Source organism: Terrapene carolina, unplaced genomic scaffold (genome assembly GCF_002925995.2).
Source record: "Terrapene carolina triunguis isolate 2854851 unplaced genomic scaffold, T_m_triunguis-2.0 Scaffold84, whole genome shotgun sequence".
NCBI lineage: Eukaryota > Metazoa > Chordata > Testudines > Emydidae > Terrapene > Terrapene triunguis.
In genome coordinates this window covers 31,940,292-31,967,322 of record NW_020664435.1, presented here as the reverse complement: position 1 = coordinate 31,967,322, position 27,031 = coordinate 31,940,292, and the positions used below count along the sequence as shown (strand labels likewise).

General features: G+C 38.2%; 1 protein-coding gene across 4 annotated transcripts in view; it reads left to right on the top strand.

The window, feature by feature from the left end:
* AKAP9 (A-kinase anchoring protein 9) overlaps positions 1 to 27,031 on the top strand; it is a 124,017-nt gene that overhangs the window by 57,559 nt on the left and 39,427 nt on the right. For 3 of the 4 annotated variants that reach the window (XM_029910969.1, XM_029910967.1, XM_029910966.1), the window contains exons 19-26: positions 429 to 655; positions 8,204 to 8,366; positions 17,177 to 17,389; positions 19,709 to 19,747; positions 21,007 to 21,239; positions 23,655 to 23,774; positions 26,050 to 26,226; positions 26,355 to 26,459. In XM_029910969.1, the coding sequence (XP_029766829.1) occupies positions 429 to 655; positions 8,204 to 8,366; positions 17,177 to 17,389; positions 19,709 to 19,747; positions 21,007 to 21,239; positions 23,655 to 23,774; positions 26,050 to 26,226; positions 26,355 to 26,459 (1,277 nt within the window). The remainder of the gene's footprint in view (positions 1 to 428; positions 656 to 8,203; positions 8,367 to 17,176; positions 17,390 to 19,708; positions 19,748 to 21,006; positions 21,240 to 23,654; positions 23,775 to 26,049; positions 26,227 to 26,354; positions 26,460 to 27,031) is intronic. The other variant, XM_029910968.1, reaches the window with a different exon arrangement.

Sequence of the window (27,031 nt, the reverse complement as noted above, 5' to 3'; positions counted from 1 at the left end):
CACTTAGCTACTGATGATAGAGAGATTATCTGTTTCTTAACCTGGTACTCCATATTAAGGGCCAGTCCCGCAAATCATTATTATGGTCTACTCGCAGTAATAAAAATTACCGTCAGTAATAAGGGTTTGAAAGAGCAGGCTCTTAGAGCCCAAAGCAGTACTACCAGGCTGTTCGAAATACTATTCTCTGTTCAGAACTTCTTCTTCTCTCTCTCTTTTTTCTGCTTGTTCTCGAATTAACTTACACTGTACTTTGTGTATTTTTTAGTGTACAACATTTTCTCTGTGTCTTTGTGGTGTCCTGCTTTGAAGGTATAAATATTTTATAATTAGTTTATGACCTGTCTCTGTAATTCTAATTCATATGTGTAATTTTTTCATTTTAAATACTATGAGTCCATATATAAAGATTATTGTTGTTATTGCAGAAGAGCCCTCTTCCTTATATCACGGTACTGATTTGGGAGATGATGCTACTATCAGGTGGTCAGGAGTAACAGATGAAGGACTTCAATTGACTCAGCATCTCACAGAGAGTGGCTTTGCTGGAGCAGAGATAGACCCTGACAATGAAGAATTAGTTCTAAATATTAGTTCTCGACTGCAAGCAGCTGTTGAAAAACTTCTGGAAGCCATCAATGAAACCAGCGATCAGGTAGGATTACCTAACTGTAATATGCTTTGAGTTTGCAGTGTTAGGCCTTTTTTTCTTTTGTTTTTCATTAATGTATTATTTGTATAGATGCAGACTCTATATTCATAAGGAAAGGAGAATATTTCTGTATTTTTCTTAGAGCTCTGATCCCGCAAGCAGTTGTGTGTGGGATAACTTTACGTATGAGAATAGTCCCTTTGAGTTGAATAAGACTACTCACATGGGTAAAGTTACTCACGTGTATACATGTTTACAGCATTAGGGCCTTGGTTTGCATTATGTTTTTGTGGAAGGGCTCCAGGCATCAAAAGCTTTCCCTTTGCATAGCTTTTAAGTTTACACTAGCCGAGGCTCTGGCCCCAAGCCTTTAACAGTGATGTGTTTCAGTGAACTCCCAGCATAAACAGAGATTTACAATACTCCGTCATTGGAGGTGGAGACTTTTTTGCTCTGTGTGTTATCTTTGTATATGTACTTTTGTAATCCAATAGGAAAACTAGGTAAATGGAATTCTAAAAATATGCTCTGTTGTGTTAAATATCTAATTTAATGAATCCTTTACATCCATGTATAGAAATGCATTATATTAGCCCAGGTGCATTAGTAGCCATGGGTGGGGGGAGCGGGAGGGGGATGTTTTTCTTCACTTTCAACAGGGATAAGCCACAAGAAACCATACTTGAGGTATAGTTGGTCCAGTCTGACATGACAAATGCTATTGTCATATTTTTTCAGCAGTCATTTTAGTTGTGAACTGGACTTGATATACACACAGGACAGTTGCTTTGATGCAGTGGACCATGATGGGTGTGAAGTAGCTGGGTACATGCAGTCTGTATGGTCAGTGATCCACAGAGTAGGAAGGATTTGAGTGATAGGTTAATGAATTTGAAAAACATTTGTCAATGTGTTGGGCTAAAAATTAATCTTTTAAAAGATGTTGAATATTGATTGACACAGTAGAACTTTAGAGCCACTATAATTTAACAAGTAAATGGTATTTTTCCCATATTAATATACATATCTGAATACATAAATGTGTACTTATCTTAGAGACTAGAGCAATTCTTATTTCTTATTTTAGGTAAATATACATTCATAATCCTTTAAAGACTTTTCTTTCTTAAAAAAAGGTACAAAAATAGTACATTTAAACTATATTAAAGTTCAGATACAGTAGAACCTCAGAGTTACGGACACCTCTGGAATGGAAGTTGTCCGTAACTCGGAAATGGTCCGTAACTCTGAACAAGAGGTTACGGACTTCAGCCATGGTGGTAGTGGTGGGGGTTTGGGGCTGCAACCGTGAGGATGGGGGTCCAGAGGGGAGGGGAGAGTCAGGGCTTCTGACTCTTGGGGCGCCAGGGCTCCGGATGGGGAGCTCAGGACTTCTGCCCCATGAGCACCGGGGCTCAGGGCTTTAGACCTGGGGGTAGCACTGGGGCTTGGGGCTTCAGCCCTGCAGGGGGTGCCAGGGCTCCTCACATCTCCATTCCTGACTTTGGGGGCAGGGCTCAGGGCTTTAGCTATGGGGGGGAATGCTGGGGCTGAAACCGGCGCACCCATTGTAGCTAAAGCCCGGTGCCCCCCGCGGGGCTGAAGCCAACAATGGCGCCACAGGGCTGAAGTGCTGAGTCCCGGCACCCCCAGCAGGAGTGGGAGACCCCCCTCCCACCCTACAGCTGAAGCCCCAACCCCCCATGGCTGAAGCCCCGTGCCTCGGCACAGGGCTGAAGCTGGGAGCGGAGCCACGGAGCCCCAGAGCTCCCCCCCAGTCTAAAGCACTGAGCCCCGCTGCTTCTGAGAGTCAGAAGCCTGGAGCCCTGAAACACATACACCCACCCTGTAGCTGTAGTCCCAACCCCCTGTGGCTGAAGCCCCGAGGCAGTACAGTATTTGCTGGTTTGGTTTTTGGTTTTTGTGTTTTTGTCTGCACTGCTGCCTGATTGATTACTTCCAGTTCCACAGGGTGTCCGGTTCACTGGTAAGTCCATAACTCTGGTGTTTGTATCTTTGAGGTTCTACTGTAAGGACACCAAGAAATTCTAATATCGGCAAAAGCTGAAGTCAGGGTTGATGATCTGGTTCATCTCATCATGTTGTGCCTTTTTTTCTTCACTAAGGTGTTCAGCCAGAACCTTGGATTTTCTAGCTTGTGCTATTTTTTGTCTGAATGTAGTTATTTGAACTTTGTTACTTTATAGTAGATACAATTCTGGACAGATTACATTGCATAATGGTTTTGTGAATGTGATGTTCCACATGCATGAGGAATAAGTAATTTCTCCATCTGGAGGGTGAAGCAGGAAAAAAAAAAGTGAAAGCAAATGTTGAGCTGTTACGTGTTATAAACTTTGCCACAGAGAGGTTTTCAGTAGCACTGCAGTTTACAGTAGATGCTATCAGTTCATTTTACAGCATAAAGAAAACAAAAAATGGTGCAGCGTGTTTATTTGTACTTTGTGGTCATTTCATAAAACCAGTCAGAAGGTACATTTTTTCCATCCTTCTCTTTATGGTAATCTAATGTTTATATGTTCTGACATATTATACAAGTGCCCAACAGCCTTGGCAGACATGATAATTTGTTATTCTAATTATAAGTGTACTTGTGCGGTTATTGCACATTTGATATAACTAATTTGTATAACTTTTTATTTCTATGTTCTTCAGTGCTATAATGCATATTATTCTCACACAAAATATGAAATGTAGTGGGTAATATACTAAAATGTAAACATTTCTCTTACAGCATTAAATTATTGTTACTGTTTATTATTAGTACTGTCCTCAGGGACCAGGACCCTACTGTACTAGGCACTATACAAACAGAACAAAAAGACCTCACCATAATTTATCATTTAGAATAGGAAAATGTTTCATCTCTTTGGCATCCTGTCAATACTTCAACATTTACAAATGTTTATTTTGTAGTGTCAGAAAAGGTACATCATTTTGGTTCAGTTCTTGGCCTCTATTCAGCTCCCTTATACCACTGCTGCAGGGCAAAGATCTGGAATACTGGTTTAAGCAGAATCCCTAGGTGGCACAGAGCTGGTACAGGTGCCTCTGTGCCATTTCCTTTCAATCCTCCTCCCTGGAATAAGGGTGTGCTAATACTGTGTCAGAGGAAGGGTTATTGACTGAGTATCTACTGTATCTTATATTCCAGTAATCCTCAGATGTATAATAGCACCTAGGAGACTATTACCAGCTATTGTAAATTAGCACAACTCTGAGGTTGTTCCAGATTCCACAGCAGATTAAATCAATTGCCAGAAACCCCTGACATTGGGGGAAGCATAATGCCACTTTTGTTCCCTCTGTGCCCCTCGCTCCCTAAGCTCCTCAGATAGGGCCAGTGGGCAGGTCTACATTTAAAATGCTGCAGCGGCACAGCTGCACCAGTGTAGCGCTTCAGTGAAGATGCTACGACATCAACAGGAGAGCTTTTCCCGTTGGCATAGTTAATCCACCTCCCCAAGAGGCGGTAGCTATGTTGATGGGAGAAGCCCTCCCATTGACATAGCACTGTCTATACCAGGGGTTAGGTCAGTATAACTGCATCACTCAGGGGTGTGGATTTATCCCTGTTAATGAGACCTCTGATAAAAATAAATGAATATATGCATTGTTTACACATTTTTCTGTAGTATCTAATATAAATTGTGGCCCCATTTCCCAACCACTCACCAGATAATGTTTCTCTACTTGGGAATAACAAGCATATCGGGTGATGTGACCCCGATGTCTGCTAATTTAGTTACATGTAATTGGTAACAGAAACAGAGGAGTTGTAGGGAGTTTCTTAATGTTGCAAGAAGTTTCTTAATAATTTATTAAATATTCTGTCTGAACATTAAAAAAGTAAACTCAGCTGTTTTACCTTTAATGGCAGCCCAAAAGAAAAGAGTTTGAAGAGATGAATAATAAAAATAACATGACATGTTCAAAATAATCAATGAGAAAATAACATCTAAATAAAATAATTACAAGCAGAGCAGATACTTAAGTCATTTTCCTCAATTAATTGTACTATACATACAAATTGGCATACTTTTTAAAAGGAGTGGTAGAAACCTGACACAATCTTTAAAGTGCTATTTTAAACCTGTTTGAACACACTCTCTTAGAGCTCTGTTGTGGAATTTGAATCCTGTTGAGCAAGCTTCATAAGTGGGCGTATTAATTCAGATTCCACCTGCCAGTGTACCTAATTTAGCCACTCCCTCTGTCCTGAACTCTTTATCAGGGAAGATATTGACAGGAAACTTTTACTCAGTGAGACGGGGCATTTTTTGATTAACTGAGTTCAAAACAGCTCTTCCTGTTGAATTAACTCAAGGAACGAGAATAAAGGCAAATATCTTCATATGTAAATTTCTTGTTGATGCTCCAGTGGAGATTAAAAGAGTTGACAGTTGTTGGCAGGTTCTGCTGATTGCTTGCTTCTTGCAGCGTACCTGCTTTGATATCGAAAGTATACTTTCTCGCTTTGGTAATTACCTCCCTCCGGTTACCATTTTTCTGTTTCTGAAAGATTCAGATTGTACTTTAATGTGAATTATAGAGGAGGGTTTTTTATTGGAAAAATGGCAAAGCTCAGTTATCCAGCTGGTTTCTGCAAATGTTGATTCCTTTTATTGCTTGATGTTTACCTGGGACCTTCCTGCACTTCTTGATTACTCATGTGAATGTGAAATGATTGTTCCCACACTGTCGCTAGCACTACTGTGCCATTTCCTCAGAGTGTCAAAAATGTAAGATGTTTTATTGCTATTTTCTACAACTAAAATAGCCAGTGCAAAATAGCCACGTGACGGAGGAGAAGAGAGCAACAGCAACATCTTTTGGAATGGATTCTTACCGCACATACTGGGCATCTAACTTATTTAATGGCTTGCGATCAGAAGGCCAAGAAGAAGATAACTATGAGGTTGAATCTCGTGTGCCTTTACCAAATCCTTTTCCTTTCACTGAACACTTAGATGAAAATAACTCTGTAGTTGTAAATACTTCAATTTTTCACTACAGGCACAAAAAAAATGGGCATATATTAAAAGTTGTCTCTAAAATCTCCTTGCCTACACCTCCATATTCAGTAAGTATGATATTATTTAAGGAAGTTCAACTTTTTAATCTTTACAACTAAAAGAAAGTGTGTTTGGAAATAAATTAAACATATATCTCTTGAACATAGAACCTATTGTTTTTAATCATGTATGCTGTCCATTTTTTATTTTAATGATTTAACAGGCAGTGATAAGTCTTAATTATAAAATTATTAGGGCTACAAACTGTAACTGTATTGGGTGTTAAGTTTTTTTTTTTATGAAAAGATACAAAGGTCGAGTATTTCATGTGTTCTTATGCATGTATTTTAGTAGTGCTTATTGCTTAGACCAGTAACAAAGAAATTTTCTCTGAGTTTTGGTTCTTTTATGTGTGTGAAAATGTAGTGTAATGTAATAAAACCACTCCTGTAGGTTTCATTTTCTAAGCCGTAATATACATATCTTAAATTTAATAGCACTAGTAAATTTTAAATGGCATAATTCTAATGGTTTTATGAAAAGGATATTGTCAACTTAAAAAACACATTTCTGTCTGATTTTTTCCCCTATGCTTATTACAAGTAACACCTAACTTCTTTACAATTTAAAGGGATTAGAGAGAAAAAATCTTTTATTTTTCAGTTTTAATGTGTGCATTTGATAGCACTTTGTTTAAGGGCTTGTCTAAACTAGGAAAGTTAATCCAAATTAATTAAAGGTGTGAATTAAAAATTGATTGGTTAAACTGCATTAAATCCCTGTTTAGACACTCTCATTCAAAATTAAACTGGCTTTATTTCAGTTTAGTTTAATTCAGTTTAGAAATTAGTTAATTCGGATTTCCTGAATATCTCCTTGTAGACAAGCCCTAAGTCAGTTTCACTGTTTACTCTGTATAGCAAGTTTTGTTATTTAGTTTCCCCTTTTGTTTGCATGGGTGTTTCATACAGCATCCTAGGATATAAAAACTTAAAATAGTATAATGTGCTTGTAAAACCACAGCAAATTAGTAGAGAGATTCCTGGGCACCTCTAGTTACCTGTCCCTTCTTTTAAATTTATTTTTGAATAAATTTTGTTTCAAGTAGATGATGTCCCTTTAAAAGTCAGTACAATCTGTAGAAGCCATGCACCCTTTTAAAGCCTTGCACTGCTTTCAAAGGATAGTTTAAATTCATTAATGTTAAAAGAGGAAATATTAGTGATTAGATGTTTTCTAGTTAGAAGTTTAATTTTGAACAGCCATTTTTATGGATAAGTAGACAAACTGGTGTGAAATTGTTATAAAATTTTCCCAACTCATTTTTCAAAAATAGTAAAGTCTTCAGTTTGCATTTTAGTAAGACAGTTTAGTTTAAGCGATTCAGTATCCTTAATTTTACTAATAAGCCTAGCTGGAGTTAGTGAAAAATAAACAGCTCTTATTTTTGAAGAATTTGGTGAAGTAGCCTCAATTTCACAGAACAGACTTGCAAAACACAGAAGTGACCATACTTATAGAAATCTGCCAAGACTTACAATATAAAATCAAGGGTGTGAGTTCTTTACTTTTCTGAAGTTAAGCAAACATTTGTTGTGTCATTCTGTAACTTGAGGACCATGGAAAGACATAGATTAAGAAGCCATTACAATGTCAATAAGGAACTGTTGAAACAAACATTGCTTTACTGCCTCATTAATTGAAAAATTTAATATTCTCAAAGTTCACATTTTCCTTGTGTGTCTACTTACACATATGCATGGAAGAAGAAAGGAATGCTGCTCACCTAAAAATCTGTTCAGAAATGCCATAGATTTTATATGGTGCTTCTTAAGCATACTAAGGATGTGGTTAGTGACAGTATACTCCTACACATATTAAATGCGAAACCCATTTTGTTTAAATAAAGGTGAGTCTGGTATAAACTGACATAAACCAGGAAGTTTCACGTTTTGGCACATAGATATGGATTCAGTCATGTGACTCCTACTATACACTGTACTGAACATTTGTCTGTATTTGCTTAGATCTTCTTATTGTGTGGGACTTCGTACTGTAGTATGTCAGTGCATATGCATTGAACATCTGAGCCAATATCCGTTGAAGTTAGTGTGTCTTTTTATCAGGCTAATAATCAGCCAAAACAGTTAATAATTTTACATGAAAGACAGAGGGCATGTCTACACAGCCAAGAAAAACCTGCATCTGGCCCATGCCAGCTGAATTGGGCTCGCGGGGCTTGAGCTGTAGGGCTGTTTCATTGCTATGTAACCTCCTGTCTTGGGCTGGAACCCGAGCCCTGGGGCCCTCCAACCTTGCACGGTCATAGAGCCCGGGCTCCAGTCCAACCCCAGAAGTCTGCACAGCAGTGAAACAGCCTCAGAGCACGAGCCCAAATCCACTGGCATGGGCCAGCTACAGGTTTTTCTTTGCTATGTAGACATACCCTTAGAGTCGGTGTTTTTATTTAAAATTCTCATGAATGTCTAATATTTGTTACTTTCTCCTGCTGTAGCTGGAACATGCTAAAATTTCACAGACAGAACTTATGCGAGAATCCTTCAAAAAGCAGCAGGAGGCCACTGAATTTTTCAAATGCCAGGAAGAATTGCAAGAGCGACTCAATGAAGAGGTCAGAGCCAGAGAGCAGCTGGCATTGGAGCTCAGCAAAGCAGAGGGTGAGCATTTCCCACTGATATATTGCTGAATTTGAAAACAGAGACATGTCCGTTCACTTTTTATAGTACATGGCCAAATTTTGTAGCTACAATAATTTTATTTCTTTTCTATTTAGAAATCTACTTTTATAAAATAGCTAAACACATTGCAAATTAGATCAATTTATTTGGCAATGAACATTTTAGATCACCATCAAATTTTGGATAGTGTTGGCTAAATTATCCTTTTTCCCCCAACAGTAGAGGTAGGAAGTACAACTAGAGAGAAAAAGAAAACGATTGAAAGTAAGAAGACTGGAAATAAAATGAAACAAAAACACAGCCATAGTGTGATACATAAGGAGAGACCGAGAAAGAAGGGAAGAAAAGGCATATAAACTAACTTCATGCATTGTCAGGAAGGTTGAGACAATACTAACTTTTCATTTTGGAGGGATCCTCATAGTTCACTCCCATCCCAATTTCTCTTCTATCCCTTCCCCAACCCATGATTTTTCCTTGCCAAGGATGAATACACTGTTTCCTCAGTGCTCCTAGCCCGTAGTGACCTGAGAAACCAAGAGACTGAGTATTAGAACTCTGATTCCAACATCTGGTTGTGCAATTAGTCCCCCCAGGCCAGCCCAGTTTTTTAATTTTACATTAATGTAACCTAAACTAGATGATCATGACAGTCCCCTCTCATCTTAAAATCTGTTAATCAAAAATCTCTTAATCTAGAAGGGAAACCTGAAAATGGAGCCACACACACAAATATGTAGTGAATGCCTTTCACTAGACTATGGTGCTAAAAAATTCTTTGTAGCACCCATGACGTTTGGTGACTTGTTTTAGGTATGCTGCAGGTGTTGTTCTCTACAAAGGAAATGGAGAAAAATGCCATGCCTGGGTTGTGGGGGAAGCAACTTACCTGATCTAAACCAGTTTTATATAAACCAGTTTTATGCAACTGCAAAGGTTTGCATTGTCTGTGATGTCCTGGAATCATTCATTCTGGGACATTGATAGTGAACTCAGAACTGATTAGCAGATTTCACAGGTCCTGTAAAAGGTTCTTTTATCTAAATTAGCTTTAATAAATTGTATGTTTTCCAATTTTTGTATAATAATTGGAATAAATATCATTAACCTACATCAAATGATCAAATGATCCGCTTATGTGATCCTGCAAGGTTGGAGTTGGGGGTTCACAGCATTAATAAAGCCATGGTCTATATTTACACTATGTCATGAGAGGTTATACTACTGAAACCTGCTGTGGCAATTGATGCTAAATGGAAACTACTGCTATGGATGCAAAGCCACATGTTTTTTCAATACAATATACTGAAAACAGCATGTGTCAAATATGTTTCAATAGTAGAGTTAATTTAAAAAGGAAATACGGAGTGCAAGTTGCTTTAAAATCTTAATTTCCTGATACAGTCATACAAGGGCGAAAAGATGCAGACAGGCAGTTCCTACCATTAGTAAAATGTTCACAGTTGTGAAGCTCTTAAAAGTAGCCTCAGTTAAGAAAAACAAATTCTGTAAATATAGCTTTAAAATAGCCCAGTTGTAGCCAAGACAATAATAGTCTTACACATTCTAGGTTTTACTTCTGTATTTTGAATAATTTAAAGTATAGGTTATGTATCAGGTTAAAGACCACTGCAAACTAAATTACAATAACTTGGAATAAAATAAAGTATACCATTCTTCAATACTGTCCCAGGTTTTATAACAGTTAGGGTATGTATTATTGTCCTAAGAAAAAAGTGTCTTGTTCCATTTTGTATAGGCAAGACTTAACAAGCATCAGTTTAGTTTCACATGAATGTAATAAAACATAGAACTTCCGCTCATTATTTTTGTTCGTACTTAGAGTGGCTTACTTTAATGAGAAAAATGTGCTTTTACTGCTTTTATTCCTGATAGCACTGGAGTGCCACCACAGCTAAAAGAGGGAGAGCTGGATTCTGTTCTTGAGTAATAACACATTTCTATGATTAAGGTCCAATCAGTTCCACCTATTCAGATTTACAAATGGCAGTTACACAGTTGTCACTGAGAGGTTAATTTGAAGATAATGGGTTTTCAAAGGTATAACTGAAAGCAGAATTTGTCCTGGAAAACCTTTATTACTAGTGATGACATGTAAGATGCAGAGAAGCCAGCTTAACTCTCTGTGCTGCACCTGTCAGGGTATGTATAACACTGCAGTTAGGAGCGTGATTCACGGTGCGGGTAGACACCGGGTATTTTATAACTCTCATTAATTAATCAAACCTGTTTGCATTTTTCATCTTTTGGTATGAAACACTAGAATTAGCAAATTTCCAAATTATACACTCTTTTTTTTTTTTTTTGCTATATTTTCTTTAAATAAAACAATACACAAAAGTGCAGCAAGAATTTGATGTAAAATCTACCTTTCTGCTCATTGGAGTGAGTGGTGTAATGCTCTCTGATAAGCTAAAGTATATTATGTTATCTGACTAGGATTTCTTGGGTAGGTCCCAGGAGAGTGTAATCTACACTCATTACAGAACTGATAGGTATTCAGTCATTTCTGAGATGAAAGATGTTTGTCAATCCACTGAGTTTTGCCAATGCTGGTTTTAGAGAGAACTTCCTTCGTATTTAGACAGTACCAATTCTGCAGCAGAAGAGAATTTGAAGGTAGAAAAGAAATGCTAGATTTCAAAACTAAAATAATAAAGTAAAATAAATCATAAATAATAACTAAAACACACGCAAAAAATTAAATTAAAAGAACAAATCTGTTCTTCTCAACTCTATATATTTTGCCCAGATCCACCAATGACTTTTTGCTTAATGGCTTTGCTAAATTGGTATCTGACTTACTAGTATTATAGGGAAAAGGTGAGTGAGGTAATACCTTTTATTGGACCAACTTTTACTGGTGAGGGAGACAAGCTTTTGAGCTTACACGGAGCTCTTTACTAGTATTATTGTAGTTTGTATCATAAATCTTTATACAAGGTCCTCAGCTTTCACTAAGAGGTAGTAACTCGTATATATGCATCCTGGTCTAATTTTGTGGCTCCTATATCAATTCACAGACTAAGAGTTAATTTAAAAAAAATATTAGTGGAACACTCTGGTTTAAAAATTGGCAATTACAAGCCAGTAAGCCTAATTTCAGTACCAGTCAAATCAGTGGAACGATAGTAAAGAACAGAATTATCAGACACATAGATGTACACGATATGTTGGGGAAGAGCCAACATAGCTTTTGTAAAGGGAAGGCATGCCTCACCAATCTACTAAAATTCTCTGAGGGCAGCAACAAGCATGTGGACAAGGGGGATGGGTATAGTGTACTTGGACTTACAGAAAGCCTTTGACAAGGTCCCTCACCAAAGACTCTTAAGCAAAGTAAGTGGTCATGGGATAAGAGGGAAGGTCTTCTCATGGATCAGTAACTGGCTGAAAGATAAGAAACAAACAGTAGGAATAAATGGTCACTTTTCACAGTGAAAGAGGTAAATAACAGGTTCCCCCAAGGATCTATACTGGGATCAGTGCTGCTCCACATATTCATAAATAATCTGGAAAGGGGGATAAACAGCTAGGTCTCAACATTTGCAGATGATACAAAATTAGTCAAGATAGTTAAGTCCAAAGCAGAGTTATAAAAGAATCTCACAAAACTGGGTGTGATTGGGCAACAAAATGGCAGATGAAATTCAGTGTTGGTAAGTGCCTTGAATACTGCATCTGAAGTATGCATCTGAAGAAGTGGGTTTTTTACCCACGAAAGCTTATGCCCAAATAAATCTGTTAGTCTTTAAGGTGCCACCGGACTCCTTGTTGTTTTTTTGGATACAGACTAACACGGCTACCCCCTGATACTTGAATACTGCATGCAGTTCTGGTTGCCTCATCTCAAAAAAGATACATTAGAATTGGAAAAGGTACAGAAAAGGGCAACAAAAATATTTAGCGGTATTGAACAGCTTCCATACAAAGAAAGGTTAAAGACTGGGGGCTGGTCCACACTACCCGCCTAATTCGGCGGGTAGAGATCGATCTTCTGGGATCGATTTATCGCGTCTCATCTGGACGCGATAGATCGATCCCAGAAGCGCTCCCCCGTCGACTGCGGAACTCCTGCTCGCCGAGAGGAGGAAGCGCTGTCGACGGGGGAGCCTGCCTGCACCGCGTGGCCCCGAAGTAGGTACTTTTACTTCGATATAGGAAACGTCGACTTCAGCTACGCTATTCTCGTAGCTGAAGTTGCGTTTCCTATATCGATCCCCCGCCCCAGTGTGGACCAGCCCTGGGAGTGTTAATCTTAGAAAAGAGATGTCTAAGAGGGGGACATGGCAAAGGTCTATAAAATCATGAATGATGTGGAAAAAGTGAATAGGGAAGTGTTATTTACTCCTTCACATAACACAAGAAGCAAGGGTCACCCAATGAAATTAATAGGCAGCATGTTTAAAACAAACATAAGGAAATACTTCTTTACACAATGCACAATTCTTCAACCTATGGACCTCGTTGCCAAGTGATGTTGTGAAGGCCTAAAGTATAACTGGGTTCAAAAAAGAATTAGGTAAGTTCATGGAGGATAGTTCCATCAATGAATATTAGCCAAGATGGTCAGGGATGAACCCCTCCGGCCCCCCATGGTTTTGGCATCCCTAAACCTCTGACTGCGAGAAGCTGGGACTGGATGACAGGGGATGGTGACTCAATAGTTGCCCTGTTCTTTTCATCCCTTTGAAACATCTGGCATTGGCCATTGTTGGAAGACAGTATACTGGGCTAGATGAACTATTGGCCATTCTTATGTAAAAGTATTTCCTTGAACATTAACAAATTTGAAGTGAATGATCCTGTCTCAACTATGCCACCTTGCACTTAAACATCTTGCACTGGCAGGAGCTCAACGTCAGTTGTTACATGAAAGCTACTAAAGTTTTAATTGTATAAGAATCACAGCAGAATATTTATTACTACAGTATAAAGTTGTATCCCCTCTTCTGACCTATGGTGCATCCAGAGGAAGATCACAGACCAGCAGTGTTAAAACATGTCTGCACTAGTTGGGGATCTGGACTCACCAATTTTGTGTTTCTGTTGCATTATTAGTATGCCTGATGCTTTATAGGCAAATAAAATGACAAGGTAACTGCCCCTAGGTATTTATATCTCAATCATATTAAGATAATGAAAAAAACACCAGGGCAGTGGTAAGAAGTAGAGAGCAAGAAAGACAATAATAAACAATGGAAAGGTAATACTTCTCTTGAGACATTGGTTGTTGTTTTTTCTTCTGCAGCAAACAGATATTATTATTTATTATTATTTTTATTACTGTAGCGCCTAGGAGACCTACTCACAGTGCTCCCTCTAATTTTTTATGCCCATGTGCAGAATGAATTTTGTTTTGTGAACCAATATGGAGGTGATATGTGGCGAGGGTGGGGCCGAAGGGTTCGGAGTGTGGGAGGGGGCTCAGGGCTGGGGCAGGGAGTTGGGGTGCAGACTCTGGCTGTGGGTGCGGGCTCTGGATGGGGCCAGGGATGAGGAGTTTGGGATGCGGGAGGGGGCTCAGAGCTGGAGCAGAGTGTTGGAGTGCAGGGGGTGAGGGCTCCGGCTGGGGGTGCAGGCTCTGGAGTAGGACCAGGGATGAGAGGTTTGGGATGCTGGAGGGGGCTCAGGGCTGGGGCAGAGGATTCGGGTGCGGGGGGGATGAGGGCTCTGGGATGGGGCTGGGGATGAGGGGTTTGGGGTTCAGGCTGCCCCAGGGAGAGAGGACTCCCCCCAGCCCTTTCTCGCCACATCAGCTCTGAGCCGGGGGAAGGGCACCTCTCCCCAGCTGCGGCAGCTCCGGCTGGGCCGGGCCTGGGGAGGGGCGCCTCTCCCTGCCTGCATGACCCTTGATAGCCTGCTGTGCGACCACGCAGCTTAGAGGGAACTTAGCTCATAGCCCAGGACCCCATTGTGCTAGGTGCTGTACAAACAGAACAAAATGATCGTTCCTGTCCCAAACACTTTGTTTTGCATATCCTATATGCCCTTAACTGCCTAATTTGTCAAGTATCCTTATTCAGAACACTCTAAAGGAGTGGTTATGGTTAAATTTATAACTTGCAATTATGGTAAAGTACATATATATCTATATGTAAAGTGAACTTACTGAAGCTTGTATAGTAATTTGTTGCATAGGTGCATCATGTGCTAATCTTGGAATTCATAAATCAATAACTTGTACATTTGGAACAATTTTCAGTTATACAAATCTGAACCAGTGTGATTTGTGGGAGCTATTCTTTAAACTGGGAATTAATCTTGAAAAATGAACAATCTTTTGGCAATCTAATCAATTAGTAAACCATGCATCTAAACCTAATGAAAAAGTTGAGTAAAAGCACCTGTTGACAGAATGAGAACATTATTTTTATAATACCTACTTTAAAAAGGTAACTGTAAGAACTCTGCTTAATGCACATTAAAAATAAAACTCTTCTGGACAGGGATTGTGTGTATGTATGTGCTTGATACAGCACTCTAGTACTGTGGGGCCCTGGTCCTGATTGGGACTTTTGGGAGTTAGTCCTATAAATATCTAATAATAATGATAAACAGAGGGATTATGTCATCCCTGACTAAAAGGCAGCCATGTCAGAGCTTAAATACAGCAACTCTGTTGGTCCACTGTATATCATTACACATCAGTTTAGCACAAGAAGTGAAGCTGTAGAGGAAATATAGCAATAATAGAATGGAATTGCTGAACTTGGAATTTAGGTAGGAGACTTGTCTCATGAAAAGTGCCAAATGCCAATCTTGCTACTGAAGGGCCTGATCCTGTTCTCATTTTAGCATGGATGGGACCTCAGTTTTAAGTGTCTTCTGAAAAATGGCACCTCTGGTAGCACATCACTCCCAAATACCATGTTTCAGAGTAGCAGCCGTGTTAGTTATCTTACCAACTCTGAGAGGCCAATTAAGTAAGAGAAAAAAAATGTAATGAGCCATTACAAACATTGAATCTATCTCCCCTTGTAAGTATTCTCTCACTTCTTATCAAACTGTCTGTACTGGGCTATCTTGATTATCACTTCAAAAGTTTTTTTTCTCTTAATTAATTGGCCTCTCAGAGTTGGTAAGACAACTCCTACCTGTTCATGCTCTCTGTATGTGTGTGTATATATCTCCTCAATATATGTTCCATTCTATATGCATCCGAAGAAGTGGGCTGTAGCCCACAAAAGCTTATGCTCTAATAAATTTGTTAGTCTCTAAGGTGCCACAAGTACTCCTGTTCTTTTTGCAAATACCATGTTGTGGCACTGGTTCTATATTGGTTCAGAGTGCAGCAGTGCTCAGTTCTGTTCCACAGAGCCCTTTCCAGCAGTGTGTAGAATGAAAATATTAGCCATCCAAACATTTTAGATGCCACATGGAAAGTGAGGGATTGTGAATTTAGGAAGGGAAGTGATTCATCCAGGTTATCTCATTAGCAAAGGGGTCTTCTGAATGAACCAGTGTGAGAGGCTGCTGTTGTAGACACTTAAAATAAAGGCATACATGATTTTTGTCAGAAGCGTCAAGATTAATTTCCATTGAACTCTGAGCCCGAAGCTAGCTACAGTGAATAAGCAAGAAATGATTCATCTCAACATCATCTTCTTCTATTATGAGACATATGCAAACAGTGTTTTAGAGTCCTCTGGTTTATGCCTGATATAAAGATGGTGATGAAAGAATTAATAAAGAATTGTTCATTGAATGCTCTCTATTCTCCTTAAATCACAACAAGGGTCAGGGACTCTTCCCGTGAGAATACAAAAAACCTTGATACTTCCCTTCATAGCTTTCTATTCCACGTACCCTTGTCTCTTTCCTCTCTCATCCTTATATATTCTATGCTGTTCCCATCCCCTGGGAGTGCCCTACCAACCAATTGTGTGACAGGCATCCACCCTCTCTTCTTCCAAATCCCTCCTCAGTATTTCTTAGATTACTCACATGAATAAGGTTTTGAAAGGTAAAGCCTAAAGAAGGAAAATTACAGATAACAAATCAGACATATAGTGTATTTATCTAGTGGTATTCTACCAGCAGTAAGATTCCTCACTCAGCAGTGCCCACACATACAATTGTATAAGACCATAACAGGGTTCAAAAAAGAACTAGATAAATCCATGGAGGATAGGTCCATCAATGGCTATTAGCCAGGATGGGCAGGAATGGTGTCCCTAGCCTCTGTTTGCCAGAAGATGGGAATGAGCAACAGGGGATGGATTACTTGATGATTACCTGTTCTATTCATTCCCTCTGGGGCACCTTGGCTGGCCACTGTCGGGAGACAGGATACTGGGCTAGATTGACCTTTGGTCTGACCCAGTAGGGCCATTCTTATGTTCTTATGAATGTTGCCTCAAAAGGTGGTTTAGAACTGATAGGCAGGACAAAAGTGTGTTTTGATGAAGAATTTGAAATAGGAGCAGGTGAATGTTTTCCATACCAAGGAAAATGTGTTCCAGTCTCACTCACTTCATTGGGAGTCTCTCATGAGTATGAATTTACTCACATGAACAAGGCTTTTCAGGACTAGATTTTAGGATTGTAAACCTAGTTGGGGGAACTTGTCTACACCGTGTTCCTTAGAGCACGGAACACGTTGTCAGCACCCAACAATTGTCATGGTAACATTGTGGTAATACTAATCTGACCTTTAGGTTTCTAGGAGCTTTATGTTGCCCCAAATTCTGGAAATTCTGCCATAGCACTGAAATTGCAGTTCAAAAATTGCCATATTAAATTAACCTAATATTTTTGCTCAACAGGTCTCATTGATGGTTATGCAGATGAAAGAGCATTTCTGGAAAAACAAATCCAGGAAAAAACAGATATAATAGACCATCTTGAGCAAGAGCTACTATGTACAGGTAACAAATTGCAGGAACTAGAGGCTGAACGACAGCAGATCCAGGAAGAAAAGGAGCTACTCTCCAGACAGAAGGATGCCATGAAAGCAGATGCAGGACCAGTAGAGCAACGTATGTATTTTACACAATCTTTCTATGAGGTTCTCTCATATTTTCCTACTCCATCTTTAGTAAATTTCAGAAGTCTTAACTAACTTTTTTAGTATCATTCATAGAACAATGCAATAAGGCCAACAGTTTCATACGTGGGTGTCTAATTTGACCAAAAAAATTCATATTTAGGCAACTAAACAAAAAGTACCCTGATTTTCAGAAGTGTGAGCGACCACAGCTGCCAATAAAGTCAGTGAGAAATGTCGTTGCTCAGCACCTCTAAAAATTAGGACAATTTTAGGTGACCAAATTTGGACTTAGCTGCTGACTTTAGACACCCAACTTTAAAAATATTGGCTTAACTCTGTTCCTTCCTAGTACAGTTAGATCAGTTACCACTGTTTGCACAAGAAACTCTACTTAAGCACACATGATTGAAGTAGTCACACAAGTTCACACATGATTAGACACTGAGAAAGGTGTGTTCTTCCCTCACCAAACTCCACTTTCAGGGACTCACTATTAGGAAAGAATGTAACAGATGATGTCACAGATCCTGTTGAGCTCCCTCTGCAGGGTGGCATAGCAGACTCTATTAAGGGGAAATCCAGAAACTGGATTCCCAGGTATTTTAAGCCTCCGGAGTCTGAACAGAGGCCAGGCACTTGTCCCTAGTTACACTCTCGGAATGCAGACCCTCGCCTAACACTTCCTTCAGAGAGCTATGACCACATGGCCCAGCTGCCTAGCACCTGGAACCAATGCTGACTCCTCAGACTCCCCTTGTAGCTTAAACACGTCCTTGCCAAGATCCCCTCAAAAGTGTGAGCCTTCTGGGTTGCAGTTTGACTTTCTCAGAGGAAATGTTGTTGTAGCATACAAAACACACACATACTTTGCACAGATTTTAACACGTTATTGTTCTGGATTTAATCGCACAAGAAATATACAGATCCATACAAAGTAAGTAACCCTACACAGTAGAACCTCAGAGTTATGAACACCTCTGAGGTTGTTCATAACTCTAAAATGTTTGTAACTGAACAACTCGTTATGGTTGTTCTTTCAAAAGTTTACAACTGAATATTTACTTCATTCAGCTTAGAAACTTTATGATGCAGAAGAAAAATGCTGCTTTTAACCATCTTAATTTAAATTAAACAAGCACAGAAACAATTTCCTTACCTTGTCAAAAACATTTTTAAAACTTTCCCTTTATTTTTATAGTAGTTTACATTTAATACAGTACTGTAGTGTATTTGCATTGGTTTTTTTTTTTTTTTTGGTCTCTGCTGCTGCCTGATTGCGTACTTCCAGTTCCATATGAGGTGTATGGTTGACTGGTCAGTTCATAACTTGGTGTTCGTAACTCTAAGGTTCTACTATATGTGTTTTCCCTCACTTTTGCCCACCCTTCCTTTGGGGGGTTTCGGGGGAACCCTCTGAGCTGAGGTAGACAGGGTCCTCCTCCCCCTGTTGCCTCATCTCTCTCTTGCAACAGCTCCCCTCATCTTAAGATGGTGAAAAGGGCTAAAGAGAGAGGACATAGAACAGCTCCTGCTCTTTATAACCCTCCAGTCCTCTGTCAGGTGACTCCTAGTCAACCTCAAGAGATGACCACAGAGTCCTATCAGGTGATTTAATTGCTAAGCAGTCTCGTTAACTGTTTACTCAACAAATGTTTAACTTCATAAAGTAAATGCATTTTTAAATCTTTCCTTCAACAAGGAACTAAAGGACTGTGAATTAATATTTGTTGAGGAGAAAAAGTTAGGGCAATGGTATTTAAACAGTGCTATCTTGATCATTCCTATGCTATAAATGGCCTGTGAAATGTTAGCATTTTATATAATGTCTGGGAGGTTTGATAATTGGAATAGTAAATTATCTTCAAGATTTTTTTGTACATTTATTCAAAACATTGTTAAAGTTTTATTGTTAAATTATAGATTATAATCCCATTGTATATTTGCAATCTCAAGTATCCATGTTTACGTAATGAACAATTTTTTAATAGTAGTCTGTTCATTCTTGTGCTACAGTAGAGGAATCCTTGTGTACAATTTTGGTTGTTTTGTGTACCTTACAAAATCACTTGAAAAATATAAGTTTTTTTCATGTTCACTTTAAACTTGTGGACAAAAAATACACATCTATGTCATACTTCCCAGAATAACCAAGCACATTCCTTAAGTTATCACAATAACTATGTCTTTAAACACAGCATTCTGTCTTCAGCTTCATTTTCTCTTACATAATTGAATAATGAGAAAACTGTAGCTGGCATGTGAATTACTTTGCTTCTTGTTTTTGTTGTTTTTTTTCCGGTTCTCCTAGGCATAGTAGATGCTGCAGTCGATGCAGCTTCCCAAGCAGGTGTGTTTGTATATTGCATGGCTGATCTTTAACTGGGTGGCAGACTTACACTTACTGACATTCATTAATCAAGAACTTTAGAGCTTTCAGCTTTCTGACATTACTGTAACTCTTACTGGCCTTCAGCTTTGATGTTATATTTCACACTCACAGTTTTTTTCTTTTTAATAACATTTCTTATAATTTCTAAGCACAATGTATTAACAGATTTAATAAGCAGATTCATTAATAACCATCATCTTATTCACATATGAATTTTAAGATTTTGTGCTGTCTTGGAAGGGGTTTTTAATAGCCTTTTGATTACTGTTAACTTGTAAATATAATTAACATAATGATTTTGCTGGATATTGTTTTATATTGACATGTAATGTTTACCTAACAAAACAAGAATTGGTTAAAATTTATGTAAGATGATGGTATCCAAAGGATCTCTATCGTGTAGTAAAAGAAAATTGTATATATCTGGTGCTTTTCTTTTCATATACCTAAGTATCAATCATGTTTGTGAAGATTCTCCAAAGATAATTGCACTTTATAGATCCCTAGTCTTCGGTCTTATCTCAAGGGATGGATAAGGCTAGGTGATATGACCCTTTGAAGTACATGCCTTTAATGTCTCATCAGAGTGGTCCTAAGATTTTATCATATATGCTTCCCAGTCCTCTCCTGAGGACACAAAACCAAAAACTGGGGATCTATACAGGCCTTCTGAAAACTCCAATTACAAGTAAGTAATTTCCCTCTCTATCTCACCTCACCAGGTCAAGTTCTGCAGTATTTCCCTTCACATGTTGTATATGCATCATGTGAAAAAAAAAAATTTGGAATGGATTAAACTGCTACAGGATGAGAAGATGGTTGGGTTTTCCGTGCCTTGTTATAAAGCTGTGCACCTTCCTCAGTTGTAAACAGAACTGATGCATTTCCTATATTGTACCATTTGTACAGACATCTTTAGATTAATGTGAACAATAAAGTGACATGATAAAGCTGTGCTATTAATAATCTTGTAAAGAAGATGATAGCATTTTAGCCATTTCATCTGGGATTTGTATGGGTTTTGTGGTATCATGATAATTTTTTAATAGAAAAATAGAAAATACCACATTTTAAAAAAAAATTAATAAAACCCAAACCTGTTCACATCCTTTATTTGGGTATAGCATGGATATGCAGTCTGGGGGAGTGGTTTTGCAGTGATAAAGTAATTAACTATGCATATCTAAAAGCAATATGGTTCCTTTATTTAAAAACAGAATTACTGGAGGAGACAGAAAAGCTAATGAAGGAAAAAATAGAAGTACAGCGTCAAGCTGAAAAAGAGTACGATGACCTCCAGAAACAAGTGAAGGCCCTGGAAACAGACGTGGAGGAGCAGGTCAACCGGTTTATAGAGTTAGAGCAAGAAAAAAATGCAGAACTGACAGATCTAAGACAGCAAAACCAGGCTTTGGAGAAGCAGCTTGAGAAAACAAGAAAATTTCTAGATGTAAGTATTGAAAAAGCAAAAGACAGAAAATGTTTGTTTATGCTGTCAGGTGGGCCATACAGGTGGAGAGACTTCTCTCAACTGCAAGAAATGCTATTTCTTTAAGACTTTGAACTAAAATGAAAAAATAGATATGACTGGACTTGCAGAGTGGTGTCAAGTCTAGAGATGCCATTAACACTGTGCTTTAAAAGTTGAGATCACTACATTTAGAATATTCCCAATGTATTTTGAAATATAATTTGGTTGCAAAGTTTAATTAAAAAAAAAATAATATTTCTAAACTTACTCATTTTAGAGATTTTTAGATTTGTAAGAAAAAATGAATGTTCAGAATTGGCTTTGTGTATGGCAAGGTATACTGTGTTTTCCAGTTTATAAAAGTTCAGGATGGGATTTTCAAAGGACCCTAAGGGATTTAAATATCACACTCCCATTGAACTTCAGGAGAGAGGGTGGTAAGCTCTCTTAGGCTCCTTTGAAAATTCCATCCTTTTAATGGTTTGGACTACACGTAAGTTTCCCTGACAGCCTCTCCAACCACACCCAGTCCATCTGTCTCATCCCCCTACAGCAGTTGCAGGTGAACCCTTCCCTTCTACCAGGTTGCACGTCCTACCTGACCACTCAGTATGCACACTATCTGATCTTTCCCTGTTTGCAGCTGCAGCTACCCTTCCTTCCACTCACCATGCCTGACCTTCCCCAGCTACGAGGCTGCCACTGGAGTGCCCCTCTGCAAGCTTCTGTTCAAACTCCACCCCAGCTTGTATTACATCTGCTCCATCTACTCTCTCTTTCTGCAATCATTCATGCAGTTTTTGCACCAGCAGAGTAGGTATGGTAGCAATCTGCAGATTCTGACTTGGCAGGAAGTCTCCTGCAGAGGATCATGTACCAAAAACTACTTTACAAGTTAACTGTAAGGTTAGACCACTGGTAATGATGTTCATTCAAACTAGGTGAAATTCACTGGGATGCAGTGGATCAACACAGTGCCCTCCAGATCACTTCAGTTCTGGAGTAAAGCTGTGCCAGGAAGTCTACATGCCACTGGATCTGCAACAGTATGGATCCAGTGTCAAAATCACAGTGCACCGGGGAGACAGAGTAGCAAGGGCTGCCATTGTAGCCTGTGGCTAGAAAAGCAGCCTGGAGGAGCTGCACTGAAGTCCTACCTCCTGCTTGTGAGTTGGAGGTGATGAATTCCACCCTGCTACAATTAATTCTCTGCTCAAGCCCAGTTATTCCAGTTATGTGTAGGGAGGGATGAATTTCATTTGTAATTAATATAACAGCTAGAATATTTTGTGATGCCACCTCTGCTTTGTTTACTACTAAGCAGTGTGAACTGGAAGACCTGTCTAGAAATAATTTATCACTTAGATGCATTTGCATTATTTCATTTTGTGCTGTTCTGATGTTGTTGTTACAATTAAAATTAATGTTTTTTCTATAGCTAGGTTCAAAATTAACATGTGACAAATCCATCACTATGAATTTAACACAACTTTTGTTAATCAACAATGTGAGTTTAAGAGCGACAGCACTCGGCTAGAATACAAATAAACTCTTTATAAATGCATTAGAATTCTGGCCTTTCTCCTGCAGTAGAATACACCTGGGTTCATTAAATCAGCAATTCATGGAGGTTAATGTTATGTCTCACTATATTTGACTTTTGTGAAAATTAAAGACACACATTATTGTGCTAATGTGGCATTAAAAAAAAGAGAGAATCAATGTTCTTTGCTGCTGTATCTTAGACATTTGATTGTTTGTTTTCATTTAGCAGACAAACTTAATCTTACTTTTACAAACTGACAGTTGGGGAGGAGGTACAGCCCCTGTTACAAATGTTGCAGCATTTTATATATGAATATTTAGAAATTATTTCACAAATGCCACAAAACGTATCTCAAACAATTTGATTTTATCAAGACAAAATTGAAATACAAAATTCAGATAATGTATTAATTCTTTGAATCTGGTTTTTGTAGTTGGTGCCAAACTAATATTAGTATGAGTATTCAGACTTCAACACTTGAATTTACATTTGTACTAAATATATTAAAGAAAAAGGAAAGTTAAAAACATTAAAATAATAGGCTTCTGACTGGCTGTTGCAGAAGAAATAATATACTCTGATGTGGTATCATAAGGTAGTATTGGATACATAGGGAAATACAATATCTTTTTTGTTTTTTGACTGATCAAACAGAAAAGTATGAAGTACGGTGGCCGTTCAATAAGTAGAGGGTTTAATAAAATAAAAAGAGATCATGCTACCTAACAAAAACTGGTTTATATAAAACAAACTCACAGTTTGCAGAAATGAGATATTATATGCATAATTTGAATATGGGTCTTTCTAATAATGTTTGTCCTAATAACATTGTCATAATTAAATTTCAGGAACAGGCAATTGATAGAGAACATGAAAGAGATGTGTTCCAACAAGAGATACAGAAACTAGAGCAACAACTTAAGACTCCACAAAGGTTTCAACCTATCAATGAACACCAAACCAGAGAGGTAACATTTTGAAGTATTATCAGCTGTGATTAATGAATGTACGTGATAAAAGCAAATGATGGACACACTGTAAAAATATTTTTATAACAGTATTTTATAATGTACATCATCTGCATCTTTTGCAAAGCAAGAAAATAAATCAATATGGATGAAGATTGAAAATGTTATTTGAAACAGTAAAATAATTCCGAATTTAGCTATCTCAGTAACAGACACATTTAGAACAACTAATGAAGATAGATAAAACTTCTTAAGAATGTATGGAAATGTTCAATCTATTTGCCAGTTTATCCAGGTTCTTATATTGGAACATGTCTCAAGTATTGAAACTATTGATTGTGAAGAAACCATTGTAAGTGCACATACATTCATACAGAAGACAGTCACTAATAGTGGACAGTTAACTAGCATCCCACACAGAGAGAGATTAATAGAGAAGTCATCATTTTTAAGTTAGAGACACATGGAAGAGCAAATAGCCTGCTATTGTATTGTCAACAAATGACATGATTTGTAAGGTCCTGGTTGTAGGCGAAAATCCTATTATTGAATGTGAAAGACTAAGAGATAAAAAACTGAGGGTATTACTACATAACATAATGTAAATGAATTATTAGACTTGGGTTTTTTAGTCGCATGGAGGGATATGTAAGAATGTTGTGTGAACTTTTAAATACACTGCATATAGACAATGAACAGAAGTGCCTCTGTTACATGATCTTCCTATTCATTAAAGGTTAAACTATCTTCTGTCTCTTGCTATAGCTGACATGTCTATATTCTTTACACTAGCACAGTTATGAAATATTATTCTATTCTGTATAAGTGCCTTAAGCAAGAAGCAGTATTCTTCTCTTTGCTTGCATTTTACATTACTAACTACTCTGTTTTTACTTTTACTGTTTAATGTTGTCAGTTCTTCCACAATGGACTATCTTTAGACTTGGTCTCAGACCCTCTTTTCTTTTCCATTTATCTTCTCCCTCTGGGATGTCTAACTGGTTACTTCAAACTTGGATAACACTTTTAGGCGGATGGCATCCTTCCATCTGATCTTTCTATCTTCTATCTGTTAAATTGCATTGACTCCGTTAGCACCAGGCTAAGTCATAACTTCTAAATACTTCAGATACTGAAATCCACTTCATGAATGAAAAGCTGTTTGTCCCATCTCTCCCTATCACTCAGTTTAACTCAGACCTTATCTTTGTCCCTCAGGCCAGACGTTTTGAACTCGTTACTCTCACATTTTCCTTATCTGCAGTTCTGTCCACGTCACATCTAGAATAGTGCCACAATTGTGTTTACCTTAGCCGTACCTTTGCTGAAATCTTTACTGGTGTCTTAATTACTTACCATCTTGATTACTTTCATTACTCCCTTAATATGGTTCTCCTAAGCCTCAATGTCTCAACTTCAGGAGATTCAGAATGCTTTATCTAGATTATGTTCTCTGCTGCAGAAAGTGGGGCCATAGATTATATGGTCCCACTTTCTGCAGCAGAGAACATAATCTAGATAAAGCATTCTGTTACTTGTGCTGACTAGAACATAATCTAGATAAAGCATTCTGTTACTTGTGCTGACTACCTAGCCATCTCCAAATCCTATTTAAAAATTTAGGCAGAAAACACAGTTTCTTGTTAATCTAGAGTTAAGGTAGAACTGTATTAACTGACTTGAATGTTAAAGATCTAGATGAAGTTAGAGCAGTTATAAAAAACACTCAAAAGCTAAAATGTTTTGAAGTACAGAAATGCATAATTAAGGTTTCCCAGACAACTTTAACTCTGCCCCCATAGCAACATGAGCATTTTATCATTCCTTCTTTCACAAATTATTTTTGGTTCAAGGACTTTTGGCACAAATATTTTTATAGGACTTGAAGAATAGCAGAACTGCCAGAATTGAATTTGTTCTCCAGAGTCAAGACACTTCTTCCTTGGATGTTTCAGGGATCCCATTGATGGGCTGCACAGGGATACCACAGTATATGTCTTAGCCCAGTAGGAAGTCTGAGAACCATCAGAAGAACAAAATAAGTTGTAGGGAGTAGCAAATGCCATCACCAAAACATAAAACTCATCAGAGGCATAATTTGTATTTATTGGATTTGGAGCTATAAGGCTCTAATTTTGTACTGTTTTCTGCCAGGGAGGTTGAGATTCATTAACAGAGGAGTTTTTTCCCCTCAAAAATCAGTGTTATACTAATGTTAGAAACACATTCCAATATGCTACAGAGTATTCACCATGCTTACCATGTTGTCCACCAGGTTGAACAGTTAACAAACCAGCTACAAGAAAAAACAGACAAATGCAGTGAGCTTTTGCTCTCTAAAGAGCAACTTCAGAGAGATATACAAGAACGGAATGAAGAAATTGAGAAACTAGAGTGCAGAATAAGAGAACTGGAACAAGCCTTAATTATCAGCACAGACAATTTGCAAAAGGTATTGTGTATAAAAGTTCCATGTATTTCCTATTATTCTTCATTTACTTAAGAATAAGGTAATGTTTACTCAATTTATAATAAATAAATGAAAGCTAAAGTAGCTAATATTATAATACTTGTTTAAAGGTGGAGGAAAGAAAGCAGTGTGGAGCTGCCCCTGTGAAGGGAGATTTGCCCCTTGAAGTACAATTGCAGGCTGAACAAGAAGCTGTAGATAGAAAGGAAAAAGAGGTAGAGTATCTCTAAATGTTCAGGTTTGCTTTTAATATGAATTACTTATTGGTGATTTTTGCTTTGCACCTGACTCAATGCAGCAATCTGTACTTCACTGTTTATACATTCTGCAGCAAGGCCATATTGGACAGTGATCTCAACAACTCCCACAAGCTGAGCAGGCTTTTGCCTGGTAATTATTGAAATAGGTTCTCCCAAGGATCTCCTAAAGTGCTGTAGGCAGTGGTGGTGTTTATTCAGTCAGTGGCACTTTTTAGTTGAATTGTTTTCCCATCTAAGTTCTAGTGAAGCTATTGTGTACACTTGTGGAGAAAATCTTGTTAGGGCTATATATTTGGTTAACAGACTGGCAGTGTTGGAGAATACCAGATTTATATGAGGGAAGACCAGGTATGCACTTGGTTTTTAGATTCCCATTGCTTTTTCCTTGCAATGGGGAAAAATGTGCAATGCTTAACCTTTATGAGGGTGTTGGTGATAGTAAGGCACCCCACCACCAGCACTAGCCTGCACACATTAAAGGTGTTTTGGGGAAAGACCTACATTATACCTTCCCAGCCAAAAAGCAA